The sequence below is a fragment of the Portunus trituberculatus genome, chromosome 42 (genome assembly GCF_017591435.1).
Source record: "Portunus trituberculatus isolate SZX2019 chromosome 42, ASM1759143v1, whole genome shotgun sequence".
Classification (NCBI taxonomy): domain Eukaryota; kingdom Metazoa; phylum Arthropoda; class Malacostraca; order Decapoda; family Portunidae; genus Portunus; species Portunus trituberculatus.
The window spans coordinates 2,407,766-2,430,000 of record NC_059296.1 but is presented as its reverse complement, the minus strand read 5'-3'; the positions used below and the strand labels follow the sequence as shown (position 1 = coordinate 2,430,000).

Here is a 22,235-nt window from a genome sequence, read left to right as displayed (position 1 = left end):
CTGTTTTTCCATGGGATGTATTTAAGATGTTTACTTAGCCGATATTGGTTTTGAGGGAGGTCATAGCAGGTTTTTTAACTATGTAGTAGACTATGATTTCTTTGCCTTGTAAACATACTACATACATGTAGAGAAAAATCAGCTATATTTGATGAAGAGGAAGGGTTGTATGCACAGGCCATAGAGAGAATATATTGAAAAGTGTTGCTGAGATCAATCAGTTAAGTTAACATCTAAGGTACTTTCCTAGTATGTTTGTATGTCTGTACCTGATAATTGAAGCCATTGTCCGTGTACAAAGGTATCGTTGTCACCACTTTTAAGAAAGACAAAGGACACTCGCCACAACTTCATTGTTCTCCAGCAGGTTCCCTCCCCTTCTTAGTCATTTGGAATATGCAATTCCAATTTCCCACAGCATGTTTCACTTTCTTTTTATTTTGTCTTTTATTTTTATTTATTTTTTTCTTTATGCTCCTATCACTTTAAACTAATTACAGAAATAGAATAGTTTGTGTTCAGCTTTGTTTGAATCTATTTAGGTTTCAAAGCCCTTGGATAACTTTCACAAAGTGTGATTTGGCTAATTGTTTGAGAATGAGTTATTGTTGTCATCCCTGCTTTTGTAGGTCAAGTAGACATTCCATGCAGCACATATTTTGTTACAAATTATTGTTTATTTTTACATCTGATTAAGCCTGCCCCTCAACACTTGCAAGATGTTGAGTATCCCTTTTTGTGGGCTCCAAAGCCATCTGAGAAGAAACTATTGTTAAGTTATATCATTGGCTTTTTTTCATACTGACTTGTAGTTCCTCCTGGTAATACTGACCAGGTTTGGTATAGTTTTATTTTAATTTTCTGCAGTTTGGAGCAAGCTTTTCCCTATGATGTAAGAAAGAGCCTTAACTCTAATAGGAAATAGGTAATCTGTCCCCATTGCCTGCATACATTAGTATTTGAAGTTATATTACCTCGTATAGAGTTTATGTCCAGTGTATCTAGAAATTTTAACAAGAATCACTATTTGCTCCTCAGGGGATCAAATTTAACTATGCATGAACTGGCCCAGTAGGGAAAAACTTGTATTGTGAAATGCTGTAATGACATGTTGTGTGAGTTACCACCTTCCATGAGAACTTCAATGAAATACACACATGTAGTTCTTCCTTTCTAGTGAAGCTTTTACGTAATGACAATTATTGAACTTTGCATTACCAATGATTTCACACAAGCTACAAAATGGTTATAATTATCAAAGTTTGGATGATTAAATTGATAGTCTAAGATGTGCCTATGGTCCCCTGAAAAGCAAGTATTGTCCTGCAACTTGACTGGATGTTCACATTTAAGAGATTTGATTTATACATAAGGACCAGACACTGTTATTTGTGTCCATAGTTTAAAACTCTTGAAGCCATCCATTTTGTAATGTGATTAATGTATTTTGCATTCATATAAAGGAATAAATACCAGAAGATATCAATGTATTCTTTTACCTCTCCTACATATTCATCAGTTTTAACATTTTATTCTGTACATCAGTATGCCTTCCAAATTAACAAAAGAATTAGTGATCTTTGGTACTTATTTCTGACCTGTATGGCTAAGTAGGATCATGAGATCATTCACTTATCCTCAGTTCAAGTTAGATTTTGGTATTTGTCTAAAAATATCTTACTCTATAAACAAAATATAGGACTACAAGTATCTGACCTTTTGAAAGTATGTAAAAATAAAAAATAATGTTTCTGTGGCTGAATTTCAATGTCACCCTCTGGATTATGTGTAGATTTGTTTGCATTTCTTATTTCCTAAGGCAAGTGTAGTCTTCACTTAAAAAAAATAAATAAATAATAAGTAATGAATTTTTATGAATGCCAATAATTTTTCAAGGTCATCACAATATGGAAAATATTTCATAGGAAAATTATGAATTTTGATCTCGATTTACAAATAATGTTTCATTCTCATTTATAGCAAGACAGTAAAGAAATTTATTTACCCCCGTTTGGAAAATAGTAAAAAAAATAATGAATGGACTAATAAATGGCAAGTGAATCAAACATCAACATCAGTGAATGTAGAGAAGTGATTAATTAATCAGTATCTCCCAGAGGAACCAATGTAGAGAGGTCGGAAATGGCTGATCATGCGAAAATTACGCCTGACACTTTAAAACACTTTAAACACTTTATTATATCTACCTGTATACAAGTATACACTGGCAGAAGGCCCATATTAAGCATAGCTTTTTGGGCAAGATCTTAATAATTAACAAAGTGTGCAAAAAAACATAAAACAAAGTAAGAACTAAAAATAATTAAACTAAGAAGTGGGGAGAGTGTAATTACAAGGAAATATTGCACAAGAACTATACTATAAGTTATACTAAACTATGAGATCACAAATACGATTTGCTATAATATACTCTGTACATACATATGAGAATACTATTTAGGAACTAACATAATGAGATAATACAGAAAAGGTTAGTAGTTTAACATACGTTGCATATTGTAAATATATAGGTCTGTCAAAATCAATGTAACTAAAAAGATATTATGCTGGTCAGTCATACCATGAGGTTATGGGAGAAGATAAAGTTGAACAAAGAGAACTACATATCTACAAACAATAGTAAATTTTCATATCAAAAAGCATCACAGATGCAAGTTGTTCTGAGAGTACAGAAAAAAAAAAATGAAAATTATATAACAGGATGCTATGAAAAGACCAATGGTATTATTGTACACAGGCATTTGCACACAATTGTGCTAATGCGACGAAGAGTTTCTACGTTGTATTACGCCAAGGATTGATCCAGCAGTCCATTCTTCTCAATAGCAATAGACAGCCAGAGGGATGTCTGGTTGTAGTCTTTCGGATAACCTTGAAAGATGCAGAGGGGAAAAAAATGAGACCGATGGAGATGATAGTATTATGACGAGATTACAAGGAGTGGAGCTAGTGAAGGTGGATGAATTCATATACCTTCATTTTCAAGTGTCCCAAGCAATGGTGTTGAAAGTGAAACCTATAACCAGTAGTGCGTTTATCTGGGACCTGTGAGTTACTCGATCAAGAGCGAGTAGACAAGAGTGACAGGATACTATTGTGTGATGGAAGGATCTTTGCCAAGGGAAAAGGAAAATCTGTAAGACAGTAATGAAACATTCTTTACTGTACAGTATAGAGACGATGCTGCTGACTACAATAGCGCTCATTTTGATTGTTAAACTGAAGATGCTTCGCTTGAGGTAAAGAGGAGGATATAATCAGGAATTTATGTATAGAAAGAAAGGGATAAGTGTATCAGTCCGAAATATACTAAAGATATATCAATGATAAGATAAATAAGAACAAGAAGGCAGAGGAAAGCGTAAGCATTACGCAGAAAGTAAGAATAGTAGACGTAGAAACAAGATACGCCAACGAATGGATAAGAGATAGTGCGGATCTATTTCCCTCGTGTTTCCCATCACCAATAATTTATACCTGTTGTCAAAGTTTCTCGCTACCCATTACTGTAAGCATATTAGTAAAGTCCTTGTTGCTATCTTATTAAATTAATAATCATTCATAGGCACGTTTTCGTCTTCCAAGCGTCTTCGGAGCACGTTTTCGTCTTTCGTCTTCGAAGCGCGATCTTCGATGAAACCAAGAAAACCACGGAAACCAAGATCGAATTTCTGTCAATCAGTAGCACGCGCATGCTAAAGTGTCTTGTGGCGATCTTTCGACGCAATATGGGAACCCCAAAAAGAGTAAGTACTTTTTTTTATGAAAATAAGTAATAAACATCATATTACTTACTATAGTCTACTCTCTTCCGTTCTCTTGCATATAGTACTTTTACATACAACTAAAACGTAAATGTAAGGCGGAGGAAAAGTGCCTTCTTCTTTAAAGGGCAGAGTGAAACCTCCCTGGTTAGGTTTAGGGCAGGTAATGTTAGGTTATACTAGCTAATGCCAGGTTATATTAATGACCTCAAGGGAAGGTCGGGGAGTGGCTAACCCTTGTAGCCAAGGTGGAGAAGAGGTTTTCTTCTCGGATGTCGTCATGTCAGCCTGAAATAGATAATAAGCGAAGTTATTACGGTGGACGATGGCACACCAAGTCATGGGAGAAGCATGAAAATAAAACAGACCGAAGGGAGGATGCGTTTACTGTTATACAAACCCACCACGGCAGGGTGAGCGGCGAGCCAAGTGAGGTGGGCGAGCCGATCGTCTGCTGAGCGAAAGGGGTTTTAAATCATAACACAAAGTAGAATCTCAATTGGTTACATGTATTGAACTCATTAAATTTTATCCAGTGACCAAGTAAAAAGAATATCAAGTAAAAAATCAAAACAGTAAAAATAAATAAATAAATTTCAGTGTTTGTTCGTAACAGACATATACAACCCCCCCCCCGCTCCTAGTCAGCTGGGTCTGCAGGCATGGGGACCGTCGGCTGCTGGCTGAATCTTTTGAAGACAAACTCCCGTGTTACTCTCAGAATTAGGAACGGAGTGATACGAGATGACGGTCGACTGTTCCCTGACCGCTGCAGGGAGTCGTGGTGCAGAGGTAAGTGGCGGTAACTTTGGTGAGGAGCGAGTGGCGGGCATCATGAGAGGCATTGGTCATCCCCTCAGCACGGCATGGCACAGCACTGTCCCTGTTGATATGTTTTGCACTCATGCCTTGTAATGGGCTTGTCCAGTGGTCAGTGTTGGATGTAGTAATCAAATCTTTCAAGAACGAGTACACTTCTTGTCTTGTTCTCTTACCGTGATTTTTTTTTTTTTCACAAAAACTTAAAATCTCAGGAAGTTGACTATAACAGGTGCAGCGCGGAGCCAACAAAGGATTAATAAAACTCAAACAGACAAGAACACTAAGGAAAAGCAAAAGTTAAAGATAACCTTTATTTAATGAACTTGCTTCCAGGTAAAACACTTACCTATATTCTTTCCTTGTTGAGGCCAGTGGCTAGGTCAGGCTTACATGATGCTTACCTATGTTATATTTCACTTAAATCACATAGGTCGTTTGTAAGTTAGTTGTGATTGCCCTTTCCAGTATTAAAATATCCAGTGCCATGCTTTTAAACCTGGGATTGTAGCCAAAGGTGATTGGGTCTAACAGTGCCACTAGCCTTCATAGGATAAAGTCACAAACTGGTCAGGGCGTCAGGACAGGGGTCCAAAATTGGGACTGTCCTGGCTAATCCGGAATGTATGATAACCCTATTACCAATGGTCACAACATGTTCTTACTTCTGTTTGGCAGTGCTACTGTGTCTCTGATTTACAGCAGCATGTAATAACCTTCTTGTCATTTCCATTATTCTGATAACAGAACCACAAATAAAGATTGAGTTGTATAGTGCTTGGCTAACTTTGATGTGTCTTATTAGATGATCTTCAGTTGTTGAAGATCATAATCCAAGATGAGTATCAGTATTGTAAAAGTTTCATAATTTCTCCTGTGCCTCTTTTATTTTTACATTATTTCATTAATATGTACCATTTATTTTTTGTAGGTGGCTCAAGAAGATACATTACAAGAAATCAGTCCACCCGAGTGCAGGCTGCAGGAGCCAGATCACGAGCAAGAACTTCCACTAGCAAGAACTCAGCCCAAGGTGAGACACTGCATGGATTTTACTGGTAATGTGATGGAATAGAAAATTATAAAAATCTCGACTTTCTCTTACACACTGAAAATTTTCATCTTCCATGTCTCTCATTTTTTCATCTCCAAATTAACAGAGAATCACTTTCCACAATCAGAGGCTGTATGCTTCCGCATATGCAATATCTTTCCCCTCCATGTAATCTTATCCTCTTATTCTCTTGAAATAACCAGATTATGCTGCTCATGGTGAGCTGCATAATCTGGTTATCTATAGCTGTGACAGCTATAGTAAAGCTAAATATACTAACCTGTCTAGTATTGTTCACCATTCTACCAGGTCTCCAACCAAAACTTTCACCTTATATTACCCATGGTTCTTTAATCGTAGCATTATCAACAAACAGTGTTTTAAGAATATTCTGACTATTTCATTAAATAGCAGCTGATGTGAAATCAAATACAGGTAACTCGATTTATGCATGTTTGATTTACGCATTTTTGTTATAACGCGACTGAAAAAATATAATCAATTTAATTTGTGTGATCGGTTTGCTTATATGCGATTTGGCCCAATTTCAAAATGTGTGCCAGAGAGTTCCGCGGCTGGCCGATAGGTGGGAGTTCCGAGGCCAGATCCAAGAAGCAGGTTGTTGTCTATGTTGGTACAGACAACCTCCTTAGCAACAACCTTCGTAAAGTAGCATTCACAAAGATTCGTTGCTGTTGGCGGGTGGAGGTTGGTAGCCCACCTAAAAATGTTCACTGGCTGCCAGGAGCTGGATCCAAGAAACTTTAACAACGTCAGAGCAACCTCCTGCCTTAAAATGGCATCCATGAACGCTTGGAGGGACGGTAACGAGGTTGCTATGAGGTTGCTCTCAGGTTGGTGGGAACACCACCTCTCGAGGTGGTGTTACTGTCTTATATACAGGCAACCCCCGTTTAACGAAGGTTCACACAACAAAATTTTGCTACAACGAAGGTTTCATTTTACTACCATCTGCTCGTTTAACGAACACCAAACTCGCTTTAACAAAGTTTTATCCAGGTAATTTTTTTCAAATTTGAAAGCCCCACCGTATCACGCAAGCTGACAGGCTTTTGTATACACCAAGAGCTGCTGGTACTAAGGCCTGCTTCAGGAGAAATCATGAGACACCTGTAGAATAAAGATCAAGATCAAGATCAAGCCTCTCGTGGACAACACGCACCACTCACTCCCCAGTCAAAACATAACAGCGTCAGCAGCAACTCGTCTTCCCTAGCTCAACTTACCACTAAAACGCCCTGCAATGTGGCCTAGCGTTCCTAAGAAGACCAGGAAGTCTCTTACTCTCAAAGTGAAGCTGGATATTATTCACAGACACGAGAGAGGCCAGAAAACCATAGCATTGCTTGCCACCATCTTGACTCCATCTACTGTCTACTATTTTCAAGTCAGCAGACTCTATTAAGAAGGCTGGTGAGACCGTATCTTCCTTGCAAGCTAAAAGAACCACCTGAACTCGTGACTCTACAATGGATAAAATGGAAAGCCTTGTGGAAATGTGGTACATAAGTTTTGTATGCAGTACAATGATGCGCACTTTGTTTACATTCCACAGGTTGCCGGTTAGTGTCTTTCCGTTTCACTCTTCCTCCTTCATAAATTTAAGATCATCAACATTATAAAGTTACGTACATACATACATTAGTGTACATTATAATGACTTAAATTAAACTACCTAAATGTTTAACTTCATAATTTTTTACTTTCATTAAACCTTTCACTGTACTATGATGCACTTTCGCTTTGCTTACTTTCAGTGGGAGTTCAAATCAGGGGTTAAACTTGTTATAATCGGTTCGCTTACGAAACTTAACGAAGTGTTTTTTAGGAACGTAACCCCTTCATTAAGCGGGGGTTGCCTGTATGCATTTATGTTCACAAAACAACATTTCTATTAGCTTTTTACAAATCTTGACCCCCAAGAAAGGATTGTTTTGTAATGCATAAAGTGAAATCTTACATGGAATACCAAAAAATAAAGCAGAGATGAGATCGGCCTCAGGGGAGGTGGACGCAGCGACTTGGCCGCTTCTTCTTCTTGTGACGCTTTTAGCTTGCATGTTGCTTTCACCACAATATTTTATGTTTCCACTCCTATATTGCCTGCTATAATGAATATCTTATCTTAGTATTCATATACGCTCATGCCATGAGGATAACCTCGACTCTGTGGCACTGAGTGATAAGGCGTTTTCAGTAGCGTCACCGCAAGGCCAAACATGTTTGAGTTCACGCTGAAGAGGACAGTGCTGAGGACACCATCGGTGGTGCCAGACGACCGTGTCACTGTGATCTCAATCCCTGGGAGAAGTTATCGTACACATCAGTCGCCTGAGCCAGCACTGTGGTCAAGACGTAAACACAGCAGCATAGTGGAAGAGTTTGGAGATTTATTCCTTGATGGGGAGTATTATAGGTCACCAGTGTTTCATCATTTGTATATGCCGAGGGCCGAGCAGCGCAATACTCATAAAAAACAACAGGTCTTCAGTCCTGGAAGTGGTTTGATCTACGCGGGCTTGTTTTGAAGGTGTTCCATTGTAGATGTATGGCTGCGGTTTTCTGACGCCTATATAATTGAATTACGTCAATAATTAGCAGATAATCTATTTTTACCATCATTCATTACTTTATGATATAAGGATTTGCAAAAATATTATCATTTTTTCACCTAATAATAGAAAAGTAACTCCATTATTGTATCGAAGTCACGACTAGAAGTATGGAATCGGACAACACCCACAACAAGGACGGATAGATGCGACATGTCACCAGCTACCACCAGCTCCTTAATTTATTTCACGCCGTATTTTTGATATAGGTTCTCTCCAGTATGCCGCACAATATGTAAACGTAAATCTACATCTACAGTACCCACTTCTATGGCCTAACATACGTCTAACTATTCAGTTTTATTCGAAATGTAACTCCTTCTTGATCTCATTCCATGAGGTTGATGGGGTTGCTCCACGCTGATTGGCTAAAAAGCATTTGCCAAACGAGAGCAAACGCTTTGGAAAGGCGTTTGCTCGCGTTTGCGAAAACTTGCCTCCGTTTGACTCCGTTTGCCCTCAGCCGTGCCGCTACTGAAAATGCCTATAGTGAATTACTAAAGAAATACCGCGGTAATTCATTAGTAATTCACTATCATGGATGCCATTTCGTGGCAGGAGGTTGCTCTGACGTTGTTAAAGAATCCCTCTCTTCTCGTGCCTCATTTGCCGTGTGCCAGCACTGAGTACAGACAGAATCTCTTCAATCTGCCTATAATTCACCAAGATGGCCCTAAAACATCCTTCATCTTCTGCATGTTGGGTTATTTTTGATAAGTGGATTTTTGATAAAGTGGTAAAGCTCAGAGGAAGAGTGACTGACTGTGGTGTGAGTGGTGAAGGCAGTGATGCAGTGACTGTTTTGTTTACATATTCATTGTTGTTTTCTCTTATTATTTCTTGCTTTTCCCTTTACTTTAAGTACACTTCTAGTATTTAGAATGGTAAATAATAAAAGCATGTTAATTTAGCCAAATAAATAGAGTATTTTGTAAGAATTTTTTTGGACCACATCCCGCATCCCTTCTATTATCTATTGTTTCTTATGAGAATTACATGTTTGTTTTACTCGAATTTTGATATACGCGATGCCTCTTGGAACGCATCTATCGCGTAAATCGGGTTACCTGTAGAGCTATTTCATGTACGTGTATGTTGATATGGCATATCAGGTCAGGCAACATTGCTGTTTGACCTGAGGCGGGATTTTCTGTGAAGGAATGTATGGGGGAGTCAGGTCATCGCACATGTACAAATTGACTCACTTCTCATCTGGTCTCCATGATGGAAGGACACCCAGACGCTTCCCATCTTATTGTGTATTGCACAGCCAAATCAAGGAAAAAAAATACTTTTAATCCAGTGATCTTCAGTAGATGAGTAAAGCTTGGGGCAATAACTGAATACTGTCTCATCTTCTGTTTCTTTTCTCTACTCATTATATCAGTTGGTATCTAGAGAAGACATAACAGTAAATGTGTAAATTATTAGACTCATTTTCACTTTTATAACCAGCTCCTTTTCTGTATTTAATTTACTTTTGATCACTAAATATCTTGAAACTTTCCTTTTAAATGTGTCCAGATCATAGAAAGATGGAAATATAGAAGCAAGTAGGGAGTTCTAGAGTTTACCAGAGAGAATGAATTAGTTCTGGTTAATATTTGCATTAGAGAGGTGGACAGAATAGGGATGAGAGAAAAAAGAAAGTATTGTGCAGCGAGGCCATGGGAGGAGGAGAGGCATGCAGTTAGCAAGATCAGAAAAGTATGAAAATAGCAGTAGAAGATAGCAAGAGACGCAACATTATGGCGGTGAGAAAGAGGCTGAAGACAGTCTGTCAGAGGAGAGGAGTTGATAACATAAAAAAGCTTTTGATTCCACCCTGTCTAAAAGAACAGTATGAATGAAACCCCTTATTCATGTGAAGCGTACTTTATACATGGACAGATAAATCCCTGGACAGAGTTAGCAATTGGGGATGAGAAATATTGAAGATGATTCAGAACACATAACTTCATAGAAGCTGTTTTAGTTAAAGATGAAATTTGAAGTTTCTAGTTTAGATTATAAGTAAAGGACAGACTGAGGATATTAATTGTAGAAGAGGGGGACAGTTTAGTGTCATTGAAGAAGAGTTGTCTGGAAGGTAGTATCAAGGTGGTAGATGGAGGAATTGAGTTTTTGAGGCATTGAACACTACTAAAGTTTTCTTTACCCCAATCAGAAATTTTAAAGAGATCAGAAGTCAGACATTCTGTGGCATTCCTTTGTCTGGTCCAGAGGTGCTTCATATTCTGGAGGAAGATGTTGAAGTTCAGGAGGTGAGCCAAAGTCCTGCTCCCAAGGTTGAGCCAACACCTAAGTCTAAGAAAGGAGTGAAGAAGCATAAGAAAAGTAAGGAGGAAGAGAAATATTTCAAAGAAGTGAGAAGAAGAGGACGGGAAGCCAGTTTTAATCAGTCACTTGCTGCATACCTTAGTGTGTGTGTGAGTAGCCCTTGCTTAATTTTTTTCTAATGAAGTCTTGTTGCAGTTTCATACTTAATTTTGTCAAAGCTAATTATATCTTGATAAATGTATTATAAAATTTGCTTGCAGATCAATCTGGGAATGCTGAATCGTGCCACCCACACTCTTCTGTACTACCGCCAGTGTGCTCACCACTCTAACCGGAAAGATGAGTGCCAGAAAGTCAATTCCGTCCAAGTCTACAACCTTATCCTCCAGGGATATGCTAACAAGGTACTATTTGTTACAAAAATGTAGTAATGTTTAATCAGTTATGTGAAGACTATTACTTAAAGATAAGACTATTTAGAAAAGTTAATGATAGTGATGGTAGTTTTATTCATTAATTTATTTATAATACACATGACTTTTTCCATATGACTGCAATGGCACAGAAATATCAGATGTGTGTATACATTGAGTCTTACAAGTTTCCACAACCCTATTCCTTTATTAGACATTTTGGCTAAATTCAGGTTTTTGCATATTCAAACTTTATTTTGAAGCAGCTTATATATTCTTAAGTGTATGAGTCCTTAACTGTAATAGACAATATAAAGGAAATATTGACAAATTTATGTTGTACAGATTTTAACTGATTGTTCTTTCTCTTCCAGAAAAATTTCAAGAAGATGACAGAACTTTTCAGATGCCTTAAGGAGGATGGAATAAATCCAGATGCAACCACTTATGCATTGATGTTGAGCTGCTTGGGTCAACAGGAAGTGTCTGAAAATAATACACAGATCATCAGGCTATATTTAGAAGACTTAAACAAAGAGGTGAAAGTTCTGTTTTTATTTCTTTTAAGTCACAAAACATATCTTTCAGGTTAATCCCTTTTGCTTACTCAAAATATGACACTAGTCATGCATCTGCGTACTGCAAACACAGATTATACTTTTCCTATTCAGGAAAGTTAGTGAGGTTTCAAGTGTTTTTTCCTACAAACTTGAGTGACTAATTTCTCTTCCAGGACTTTACATTAGAGGATGTGTTCAGCCAAGCTGAGGTTCTTGAGCATGATTTGAAGTGTGCACTCCAGGCAGTCACTCAGGTTGATCCAAATTTTGGGATTGAGCAAGCCAGGACAGAAACCAAGTATTCCTGTAACTTGGTCAATAATCTCAATACAACTATGCACTCCACCAAGGTATTATATACTGTATTTACTCCCTCATGATTTTTATGTACAGATAGGCTGTTAGAAAGATGCTGCATAGGTTCAGTTTTAGAATTTCAGCCATAATACATATTTCTTATGAATAATTATAAATTCTATTGTTCTTCCTTTGTATTTTTCATTGCTCTGCTATTCCTATGATTTCACATCTTAAGATAATAGGATACTAACAGCAAAAGTGTCCAACAGGTGCCTTCTCCAGCTCATGGGATTGTGACTCAGGAGATGCTGAATAAATGGATAAAGGAACAGTTTGCACTTGAGACCAGTAGTCAGTTAGTCATCAACAGCATTGAAAAGAAAGAGGAGTCAAAGGACACTCACCATTATGTAAGTACACTTTGGATGGTTATTTATTGAAGGACATTTAGTCATCATAGGGAAGATAGAATGATCCTCTTGCATGAAAAAACGGCACTGATCGTGTGTGTGTGTGTGTTTTATGTAAAAAAAAAATATTACTGACAATCTCTTATTCAGTCATGCTAAGAGATAGGTAAAGACTAGAGATTGGGCTTAAGATCTCTTTATTACTTTAGTATTATTATTATTTATTTATTTATTTTATTTTATTTTATTTATTTATTTATTTATTTTATTTATTTTTTTTTTTTTATTATTATTTTTTATTTTATTTATTTATTTATTTTTATTTTTTTGTAGTTTTAGGGTTTCCTGAGAACCTTAGTCTTTCTTCCCATAAAATGACAATGCATGTCACTTATTTCAGAGAAAAATTCTTGAGGATTGGGAAGAGAAATGGAGGAGCGTGCTACATCAAACATTCATCACCCAGCTGGGGGTAATGAAAAAATCATTTTATGGCAGTGGTTTGGACAAAAGAATGACCATCTATCCTTATCTTGTGAGCCTTCCACCTGAAGAGTTCATCAGTGTAATGATGCAGGTAATTCAGTGTTTTTTTAGATTTATGGATGGGGGTGATAGGTAGAAATATTTATGTATATTTCATGCAGTCACTGCCATGTGTAGGCCTTAAGTTTTCTTTTAGCTTGCCTTATTTTCTTTATATTGTGATGTTCATTTAGTAGACTCTGTCCCACATCTGCTCTCATGCATAATATTTTCTTTTCTTTTCCACAGTAAGAGATATTCTCTCATTTGTACTCATACTTCACTCACAAGTCTGCCATTACCTTGGAGAAACCAATTCTCCAAAGCATTCCAATCCTTTTTCCAGTATTACTTGCTGATTGTTGATTGATGAAAAACCAAAATTCATGTTCCTTACGTATGCTTATTTGCAAATGGTCAAGTAAAGATTTCACATTCCAAAAGAGATTTATTACTTTCATCCACAATACATATGGTGAAGGATCAAAGACAATAATCAGTAATAAAACTCTTGTAATATTCCTCTTAGGAAATTCAGAGACTTGCCCGAGGATCAGAAAGCTTTTCCTTCACCAAATACATGATGTTTCGTCGCCTTGGGGAGCTGGTATACATGCGTTATGTGGTAAAGTACAAGAAGGAAGTTGGAGTGCTCGACAAACTTAAAGATGTCTATAAAGATTACACTGCTTGGTACCTGGACAATGAGAAAGGTTTGTATAAAAATTAGTTTATATTGATTTTTATTTTATCTTCATTTACATCCTATGATGATATTCTCCTTGGGATGTGTTTATACCAAGCGAATAGAATCGGTTTAGTTCATGAAGAATCAATATGATTTATGAATCGTGTTGAATCATGTCAATTCAAATCATTGCAGTTTAGAATAAGTGATAGGGTTGGACCCATTTTTTTCATCTGTCAAGGCAATTCAGCCGAGTATAAGCACCATGCTAGTGGACATCCTCGTCAAGTTAATACAATAACGATGTGCTATATATGATCCTAGTGATCCTGTGCACCGAAATTGTGATGCCACTGCTGCTTTATGGAAGGATAGTACTACAGAAATTAAATGCAAAGGTGAGTTAAACACAGTTTTTATTTAGTTGTTATCCCTATACTACAGTAAAAGTTACATATATTGTACTGAACCACAGAAGGAATTGCTGTACCCTACGAATTACTAGACAATATTATTCTGCATATTTTTTTTAAATAAGTGACAACAGAAACGTTATGGATATGGTTGCATATTTTCATTTGGCAACCGTAGGGTGTACCGTCAACTTATGAAATGCATGACAACGTAACCATCAGTCAGCCAGACTGAGGGAGGGGTGTACACTTCCTGCTATTATCCCATGTGCCTCTGATTTCATTCACTAATTACTATTGTATGGCATGTCACATAAAGTAAAACTTGATATGACAAAATACTAAAATTAATGTAGCTGTATCTGTTTTAATATCCTTCTGCAACAGCCAATATGTCCATACTCCTTGAAGGCTGCCTTGGTACTGAATGATGTGTTGATCAGGCTTAGTTGGTTGAAAATATGCTGATTCAAAGTGACAAGTCAAATGATTCTTCATGAATTGAGTTGATTTGATTTGCTTGGTGTAGGTGCAGCCTTAAACTAAGGCAATTCAAACACATGCAAGATTGAAAAGACAGAGAAAGGTTTCCCAATAGGGTTTCCAGTAGTAGTAATCTTCTAGCCTGGTCCCAGTGTGTCCAGACAACTTATGAATTAATGTATAGATATAACTTTGCTTTTTAACTGCATTTCAGAAAATGTTACATACATTCCTCGTGTGAGATGGCAGGAGCTGGCTGATTCATACTGCAATGGCCCAGCGCTGGAGCACAGTCCTGTGGAGTGGCCCAATACTGTTTTGACATCCATTGGCAAATTCATGTACTCAATTATTCTTCTGAAAGTGATGCTATGGAATCCCCTTCATTTAGAAAAGTATGTGAAACTAGTATAGAGAGTTTAGTTTGAGACATTATTGTGTTTAGTTGAAAATGGCATTGAATTTTTCACTTGTAATAAATTCCTTTTAAAGTTCTTCTTCTGGATGTCTCTCATATCAAATGTGCCAACATTACATACTAGATAGCACATCATAAAATTTTATTGAAGAAAGCAGATGTAACAATTATGTCCTAATTATGTCTATGAATTTTATTGTTATGTTGTACTTCACCCTCACAGTTGTTCCATAACTTTTCAGGCATGTGTATCCTGCTATATATGAGGTGGAACGAACTAAAGGATACCGTACTGTGGATGAGATCAAACCATCACCATCTCTGGTAGAGCTGTACCAGAAGGCTGCCAAACCCACCCTCACCTTTGAGTCTATCGTGTCCCCCATGGTCTGTCCTCCAATACCATGGGTTTCTACAAACTTAGGAGGATACCTACTGAATGATGCCAAAATTGTGAGGTAAGACACTGTTGACAACAAAGACATTCTGCCATTATCCATAACTCACTTGACTTATTCCTCTCAAAATGATGATGAATATTACTTAGGCATTGGCTCCTTTCACTGTAGAATCATGGCCTTCATCCAGTGTGGTGGAGTATGAGACATAAATCCCAAAACCATTGTGGGAAGCCTTCATCTTGCACTGTAACCATTGAATGATGATATGACCGTGTTGATATTTTCAAACTCATTCTTTCTTTGTATTGGCTATTACAGGTTACCTTACAGTGCTTACCAGCAGAAACAACGAATGGAAGAGTGTGGGAATCAACAGCTGTATCCAATAATGGATTCCCTTAACCAGCTGAGTTCAATTCCATGGAGGGTCAACAAACCCATGCTCGAAATCATCATTGAGGTATAGTTTTGGTTTAGTATCAAGTTATTTGTTTTGGTCAATGATGTGCTGGAGGGCCTTTGATATTATTTCATCTACCATTTTCATTCCATGTAACAATTGTCTAACCATTCACGTTTCTGTCTGGTTTTAAGTGTGGATATCAACAAACTGATATTCTAGTGAGCTGACCCATTCTCACAATGAGTGTCTGTCCCTTTGCTACATTTGTCTCTCCACTCCAAACTATTGTGTGGTAGTATAATAGCCTTGGGCTCATAATAATTTGGTTATTGACATCTTAGTAACAAATATACATAAACCTATGAATGTACCTGACCTTGACCTTTATATGTATCAGTTTAACTGTATTAGACTTCTTTGATATAAACATAAGCTTTTAGAATCATGTGGGACAGCTGTGGTCACCCATCATTTCCTGTTTAAGGGTTGTTTTTCTTTTATATAGGAAATTTCTTCATCTAATTTTATAATTTATCTTCCAGTTAATTGGTGTTGGATAGTCATGGTAATAATGATATATGTTGGTAAATTAACAAACAAGCTTGTCATGATTATTAACCCATTGAGTACCAGGACACATTTCCATATTTGTTCTGCTCACTATTTGGTTGATTTTATAAAGCTTCTGAAGCATGAGGGAGATTAAAATAGTGAAGATTTTGGCCATTAATCTTCTGACCTCCATAGACCCTTCCAAATGTTTATAAAATTATCTATTTGTACACAAGTCTCAAGGTAAAAATGTGTCCTAGTATGGAAAGGGTTAAAGAATATAAACTTAAACTTTTTTTTTTTTTTTTTTTTTTTTTTTTTTTCTACAGCTCTTCAACAACAATGGATGTGAAGAACTAGATATCCCCCAGCCACCATCACAGTGCCCTCAGCCACAGAAGATCCAGCCTGGCATGAGCAGCATTGAAATACACAAGATACGGAATCAGCGGGTAGACTTTGAACAGAGGAAGAATGAAATGCATTCTCTATGGTGTGATGCATTGTACAAACTTTCCTTAGCTCATCATGTAGGTATAAGTTTGTATTTCTCCAAAAAATATAACTGATATTGGACTTTAGAATATATAACAAATAATGTACATCTCTGTTTGAAGGAAACTACTAGTTTACAAATTCAAAGAATTTTGAGAATGACAATTTTCTTACAGTTTAAAGATCGAATATTTTGGTTTCCTCACAACATGGACTTCCGTGGAAGAGTGTATCCCTGCCCTCCTCATCTCAATCATCTTAGCTCAGATGTGTTCGCTCGATCCTCAAATTTGCTAAAGGAGAAAAGCTGGGTCCAAATGGTCTAAGGTGGCTCAAGGTTAGTTATAGCAAAGTATATTCATTAATATATAATTAAAGAATTTGTACACAAAATTGTTTTAGAGGGAAAAGAGATAATATAGAGTAGTCCTTGGAAATTTTTGTATATTAAATAAATATATAAAGGCTGTGTGCATAGATAGATCACTAATGGTAACTCATGGTGTTGATGTCATTTACAGTATCTGAAATAAAAAAAAGAAAGAAAGAGGAATGAAATTATTACAGGAAATAAAATATATCTGCACCAAACATAGTTTGTGATATTCTGAGATGTAGCAAGGCATTTCTGACACAGGTAAGAGGTTAGAATCATGTATTATCTTCTAATTTTGCAGTTGAAGGTTCATACAGTTGTGTATTTTCTTCCAGTTGCATCTTATAAATCTGACAGGATTCGTAAAGAGAGAGCCTGTTGATGAGCGCATTAATTACTGTGAGTCAATAATAGAAGACATCCTGGATTCTGCTGACTATCCTCTCACAGGCCGCCGCTGGTGGACCAAGAGTGATGAACCGTGGCAAACACTGGCAGCTTGTAAAGAGGTGAACACTTTATGAGTTATTGACGAGTTTATTTATTAGTGGCTGTAAATGTTTCCCATTATAAGTGCAATTATCCACTAATATTAAGACTACTTTCACTAGAAGTTTTTACTATTATTATAGATTGTATGTATTTTTATTTTTTGAAAAGGAAAGTCTTTCAAAGATTATCTGTTAGACAGATGAAAGCAACAGTTCTGAGGATTAACCCCTTCCTTACTGCAACCAGCCTCCAATGTAAGCAAAGCGTCCCACCCCCCCGTACCGCAACACCCTTGCCCATGCATCTGCACACCTCACATCCATGGACAAATCAGTGTCACTCTCTAAAAGAATGTTTGAAGCACTGAAGGACAAACATTGGATCACTTTCATAGTGTGAAATAATCCTGGGATGCACAGTAGTAAAATCCTGTTTCAAGGAAAGATGAAGAAGCACATCCAATCGCTTATAAGAAAATGGGTCAGATAAGAGAGTGAAACATGATACAGAGGCCAGGTGGCCCTGAGGCAGAATCATCACCAGACTGCTCCCCCTCACTTGCCAAAAGTGTTTTTATACTTGTAATATTGTCAGTTTCACTGTCTTCTATCTCTTTGTCCAGGATCACAATTTTAATCACACTTATCTGGAGAGCCTTCCAGTATATCCTCACTATCTGTCTCATAGTTATGATAATCATCACTGCTACATGAGGTAACAGACACCATTATCTCTAGCTAGAAGCAAAGTATGTCTCTCCAAGGAAAACAATAGGGAACTGATATTCTTGGTTTGACTATATGAATAACATTTGTACTTTCAAACAAAAGAATAATGATTGGTTTTAGTTTTTCCATGAAATATGAACCCCAATATTGATTGGCTAATGTGGAGGGTGGTATTGTGATGAGAGGATGGTTAAAAATAATGACTCAAACATTTGTTCTAGTTTGGGAAGGAAGTTATCACCAAATGGGGCCTGAAAAGGCAAAATTCACTCTCAGGGCTTGGTGATACACATCAGTGTATTTGTGTGGTACACACGTACCACAGGTGCAATGTGCAGTACCACAAGGTCACTTCCACACATGGTACACACACACACCACAAAATAGTCTTGTGGTAAGGAAGGGGTTCAAGATGACTGTTGGCAATGTTCATTCACATACCAGTAGAGATAAGCAATAATGTATTTGGTGAACATCTGAGTGTGACTGAAGCCATAACAGAAAATTAAGAAATACACTTGGGAAGCTAATAATGAGTTTTGTACATTCCAGCTAGCAACAGCCCTTCGTAGTGGTAATCCAGAAGAATATGTTTCCCATTTGCCTGTGCATCAAGATGGCTCATGCAATGGACTCCAACATTATGCTGCTCTGGGAAGGGACAAAATTGGTGCGATATCTGTCAACCTGGCACCCAGTAAAGCGCCACAGGTAACTAACTACATGTAGATTTATTGATTTGTGTTTGAATGTGATTGGGTTAAGAGGATAATAGAAAATGTTTTTATAGCAAAAGGGTAAGGCTAATGGGAATAGGACAATATCATAAGAGTATTAGATTGAGGATGAAGAATGGAGAACAAGTGTAAATACCTAATGGGATGCAACTTTGTGGACCTTTATAGGAAGTTCTCTTACATGGTGTCAAATCAATTGATGAGATTAGAAGCAGGGTAGGAGGTAGGTTCATCTTTATATAGCATCAGTAGACCATTTCTGCTACTGTGTTCTGATGTGGGGAGACCTGAATATACTTGTGCTAGGGACTGTTACATAGTATGGTCAATGAGAGTTGATCTGCTGCCATGAATATCTAGTGGCAAAGATGATAATTAATTCTAAATGAATATTTGTTTGTTGGTGTGTGTGTGTGTGTGTGTGTGTGTGTGTGTGTGTGTGTGTGTGTGTGTGTAAGAGACAGCGAGAATGAGAGCAAGGTTGTATGTGTATATTTGGATTCTTTATCTCAGTTTTCCCAGTATGAGATGTCATTGTGGTATAATGGTGGATGATCAATTTAATGTAATACTTGTGGATTATATAATTTGATACTGATGGAAAAAGGGTTGTCAATCTGGAACTTATATTTCAGGATGTGTATTCAGATGTTGCTGCATTGGTTGAAACAGAGAGACAAAAGGATGCTGCATCAGGTAATCCAATAGCCAAGGTACTGGAGGGTCATGTCAAACGCAAAGTCATCAAGCAGACTGTCATGACAACTGTGTATGGAGTGACAAGATACGGGGCACGACTCCAGATAGAGAAACAGCTAAAAGGTAAACTCCAGAAAATACAAACCAAATCTAGACTTCATTGGGTCTTGTATTAGTGTGTGCCATGTCATTAATGTAATTGATGACATATTTAAGATGTGGAGAACTGAGTAAGTTTGCCTGAAGGTGTGAGAGAGAAAAAGGAATTGTGAAGAAACTGGTGCAACTGTCCCCACCTCAAGTCAACATAGTAATTACATATCTTTTTAATGAAGCTAAAATAGGAGAGTATTATAAAAATCTGTCATTTGCCAATAGATTCTCCTGTGTTACATGAAGAATGGATAGTGGAACTTTGGGTAAATTAATGAATGATGGTATAGTTGAGGAGTAACATACAGCACCTTAATACCACATGTAAATACAATGTTTATGTGAACATTAAGTGATATACATTATATTCTACTTGATATTTTTTTCTGCAGCTTTGGATGATTTTCCTGCTAGTCAGCGATGGGCAGCTTCACATTACTTGGTGCACAAAACCTTCCTTTGCCTTGAAAAAATGTTCACTTCAACCAAGGAGATTCAAAATTGGTTTACAGATTGTGCTAAGATTGTATCTGAGGTATGTCTGAGGTCTTGCTATATCATACTTGTTGAGACCATGTTATTGATCATTTGATGCAGGATATTCATTGACCTATCTGTTGAAATGATTTTGTTTTTGTTACAGACTAGGAGTGAAAATTTGGAATACATCACACCTTTGGGATTGCCTGTGGTTCAGCCATATAGCAAGTTTGTTGGCGACCAAATCTCCATAGGAAAATTACCATCAACATTCTACACAGACTCTTTTATGTAAAAAATAGCACTTTAGTGCATGATTATATATGAATGAATTTAGTGATACAACATTATTACTAGGATTTATTATTTATTTTATATGATTTTGCTTTTGTAGAAAATTGCTGTGGTTTCCTATAAGATTTATATTTATTATTCAAAATATGAATATTTCATCATTATTATTATTGTTTTTTTTTTTTTTTTTTTTTAGGAAACCAAATGTAATGAAACAGAAAAATGCATTTCCCCCCAACTTCATCCATTCCCTGGACTCCTCACATATGATGCTGACTTCTCTTCATTGTCAGCAAGCTGGCATTACCTTTGTATCAGTGCACGACTGTTTCTGGACCCACGCCTGCTCTGTTAACATCATGAACAAGGTAAAGAAGTGTAAGAAATATGGTTTTCTGAAGACATTTTTCAGCACTTGAGGTCCAGGCCTAAGACAGTCAGATCACCCTAACCTGGTACCAGCTAAGAGGATGATAAAAAATTATTTATTAATGCATGCTGAAAAAATTAATGTGTCAGGAGTGAAATTAATCTATATACTAAAAATGTTGTGCCAGATTTATTGATATATATTTTTTTATTTTCATAGTCAGTGTGTGTATTAGTCATACTCATTTGTTGTTATTAGGATAGTAATGCATTCACACGAAGAATGTTTATTGTCATTTGATATCCATTTTAAATGAATGAGAAAAGCTATTGAACATTTATATTCATGTGTGAGGAATCTGTCAAAATTAGTACTCCAATTTATTGACATCAGGTAAATATTTAAGTTTAATATTTGCTTTTCAGATTTGCAGGGACCAGTTTGTTGCTCTTCATAAAGAACCAATTTTGGAAGATCTTTCTAGATTTTTACAGAAAAAGTTTGGACTGTCCAAGGGGTAAAGTAGACTGACTATTGATTCGTCATATCCATACCCACATTCTTCTGTTTTATCAACAATTCTGTGTAGATAGAGACAGATAGCCTTGTCATTACATTACAGTGGTTTTTCATTCTTGTTTTGTATTCTAATTTATGAATCAGAAAAAAAAACATATAACATCTGATAATAATTGATATCTAGGATTAATTTTCTCTATAAAAAATCTTATTTGATTCTCTTGGTTGAAATATTTTGGTGTTACTTTATATTCTTATTTGGAAAGCCTTACTGCAAAACATAATTAATCTTATGGTCTTTCCTCTTTCAGTGATTTTGCCTATGATGGTTCTGCTTTGGATTCTTCAAAAATGAAGCTCAACAGTATTGTAAAGCAAGTTCCAACTAAAGGAGAATTTAATATAGATAATGTTATAGAGAGTGTATATTTCTTTTCATAGTAAATTATATTTGTATATGAAATTTTGTTTATTTGTATATATTCACTTAGGTCAGGGGTTCTCAACCTTTTTAATCTTATATACCCCTTGAAGTCTTTCAGTATTGGTCATGTATCCCTTACCCACAATGCAGCATCATGAAGAGTAAAAATAAATGCATGGGTTATTATCTTAGTTTATTAAATTTAAATTGTGTAATATATATGGAGCAGACAAAATTTTCAATTAATTTGAGTATGTCACTATGAGGTAGTGTCGATAGGAACTAGTACTTCACAGGGAAACGTTATGTGACTGACTCCTAGCATGCAAAA

At 36.6% G+C, this 22,235-nt stretch overlaps 2 protein-coding genes across 9 annotated transcripts in view; both read left to right on the top strand.

The window, feature by feature from the left end:
* Positions 1–1,486, top strand: part of LOC123517782 (heterogeneous nuclear ribonucleoprotein K-like) — a 172,971-nt gene extending 171,485 nt beyond the window's left edge. For all 8 annotated transcript variants that reach the window (XM_045278241.1, XM_045278240.1, XM_045278243.1 and 5 more), the window contains one exon: positions 1–1,486. This exon is cut by the window's left edge and continues 1,158 nt beyond it. The gene's annotated coding sequence lies outside the window, so the exon portion shown is untranslated.
* A 2,932-nt stretch (positions 1,487–4,418) lies between these two features.
* On the top strand, positions 4,419–21,943 carry LOC123517348 (DNA-directed RNA polymerase, mitochondrial-like). The gene is given in 22 exon segments (XM_045277357.1): positions 4,419–4,577; positions 5,536–5,637; positions 10,832–10,975; positions 11,359–11,523; positions 11,718–11,894; positions 12,114–12,254; positions 12,655–12,831; positions 13,309–13,492; positions 14,578–14,758; positions 15,024–15,239; positions 15,501–15,642; positions 16,467–16,667; positions 16,809–16,905; positions 16,908–16,969; positions 17,344–17,517; positions 18,781–18,939; positions 19,601–19,787; positions 20,210–20,352; positions 20,461–20,588; positions 20,788–20,959; positions 21,387–21,478; positions 21,792–21,943. Coding segments are annotated over 22 exon segments (3,222 nt in total). The 5' UTR covers positions 4,419–4,529; the 3' UTR covers positions 21,922–21,943.
* The last annotated feature ends 292 nt before the right edge of the window (positions 21,944–22,235 follow it).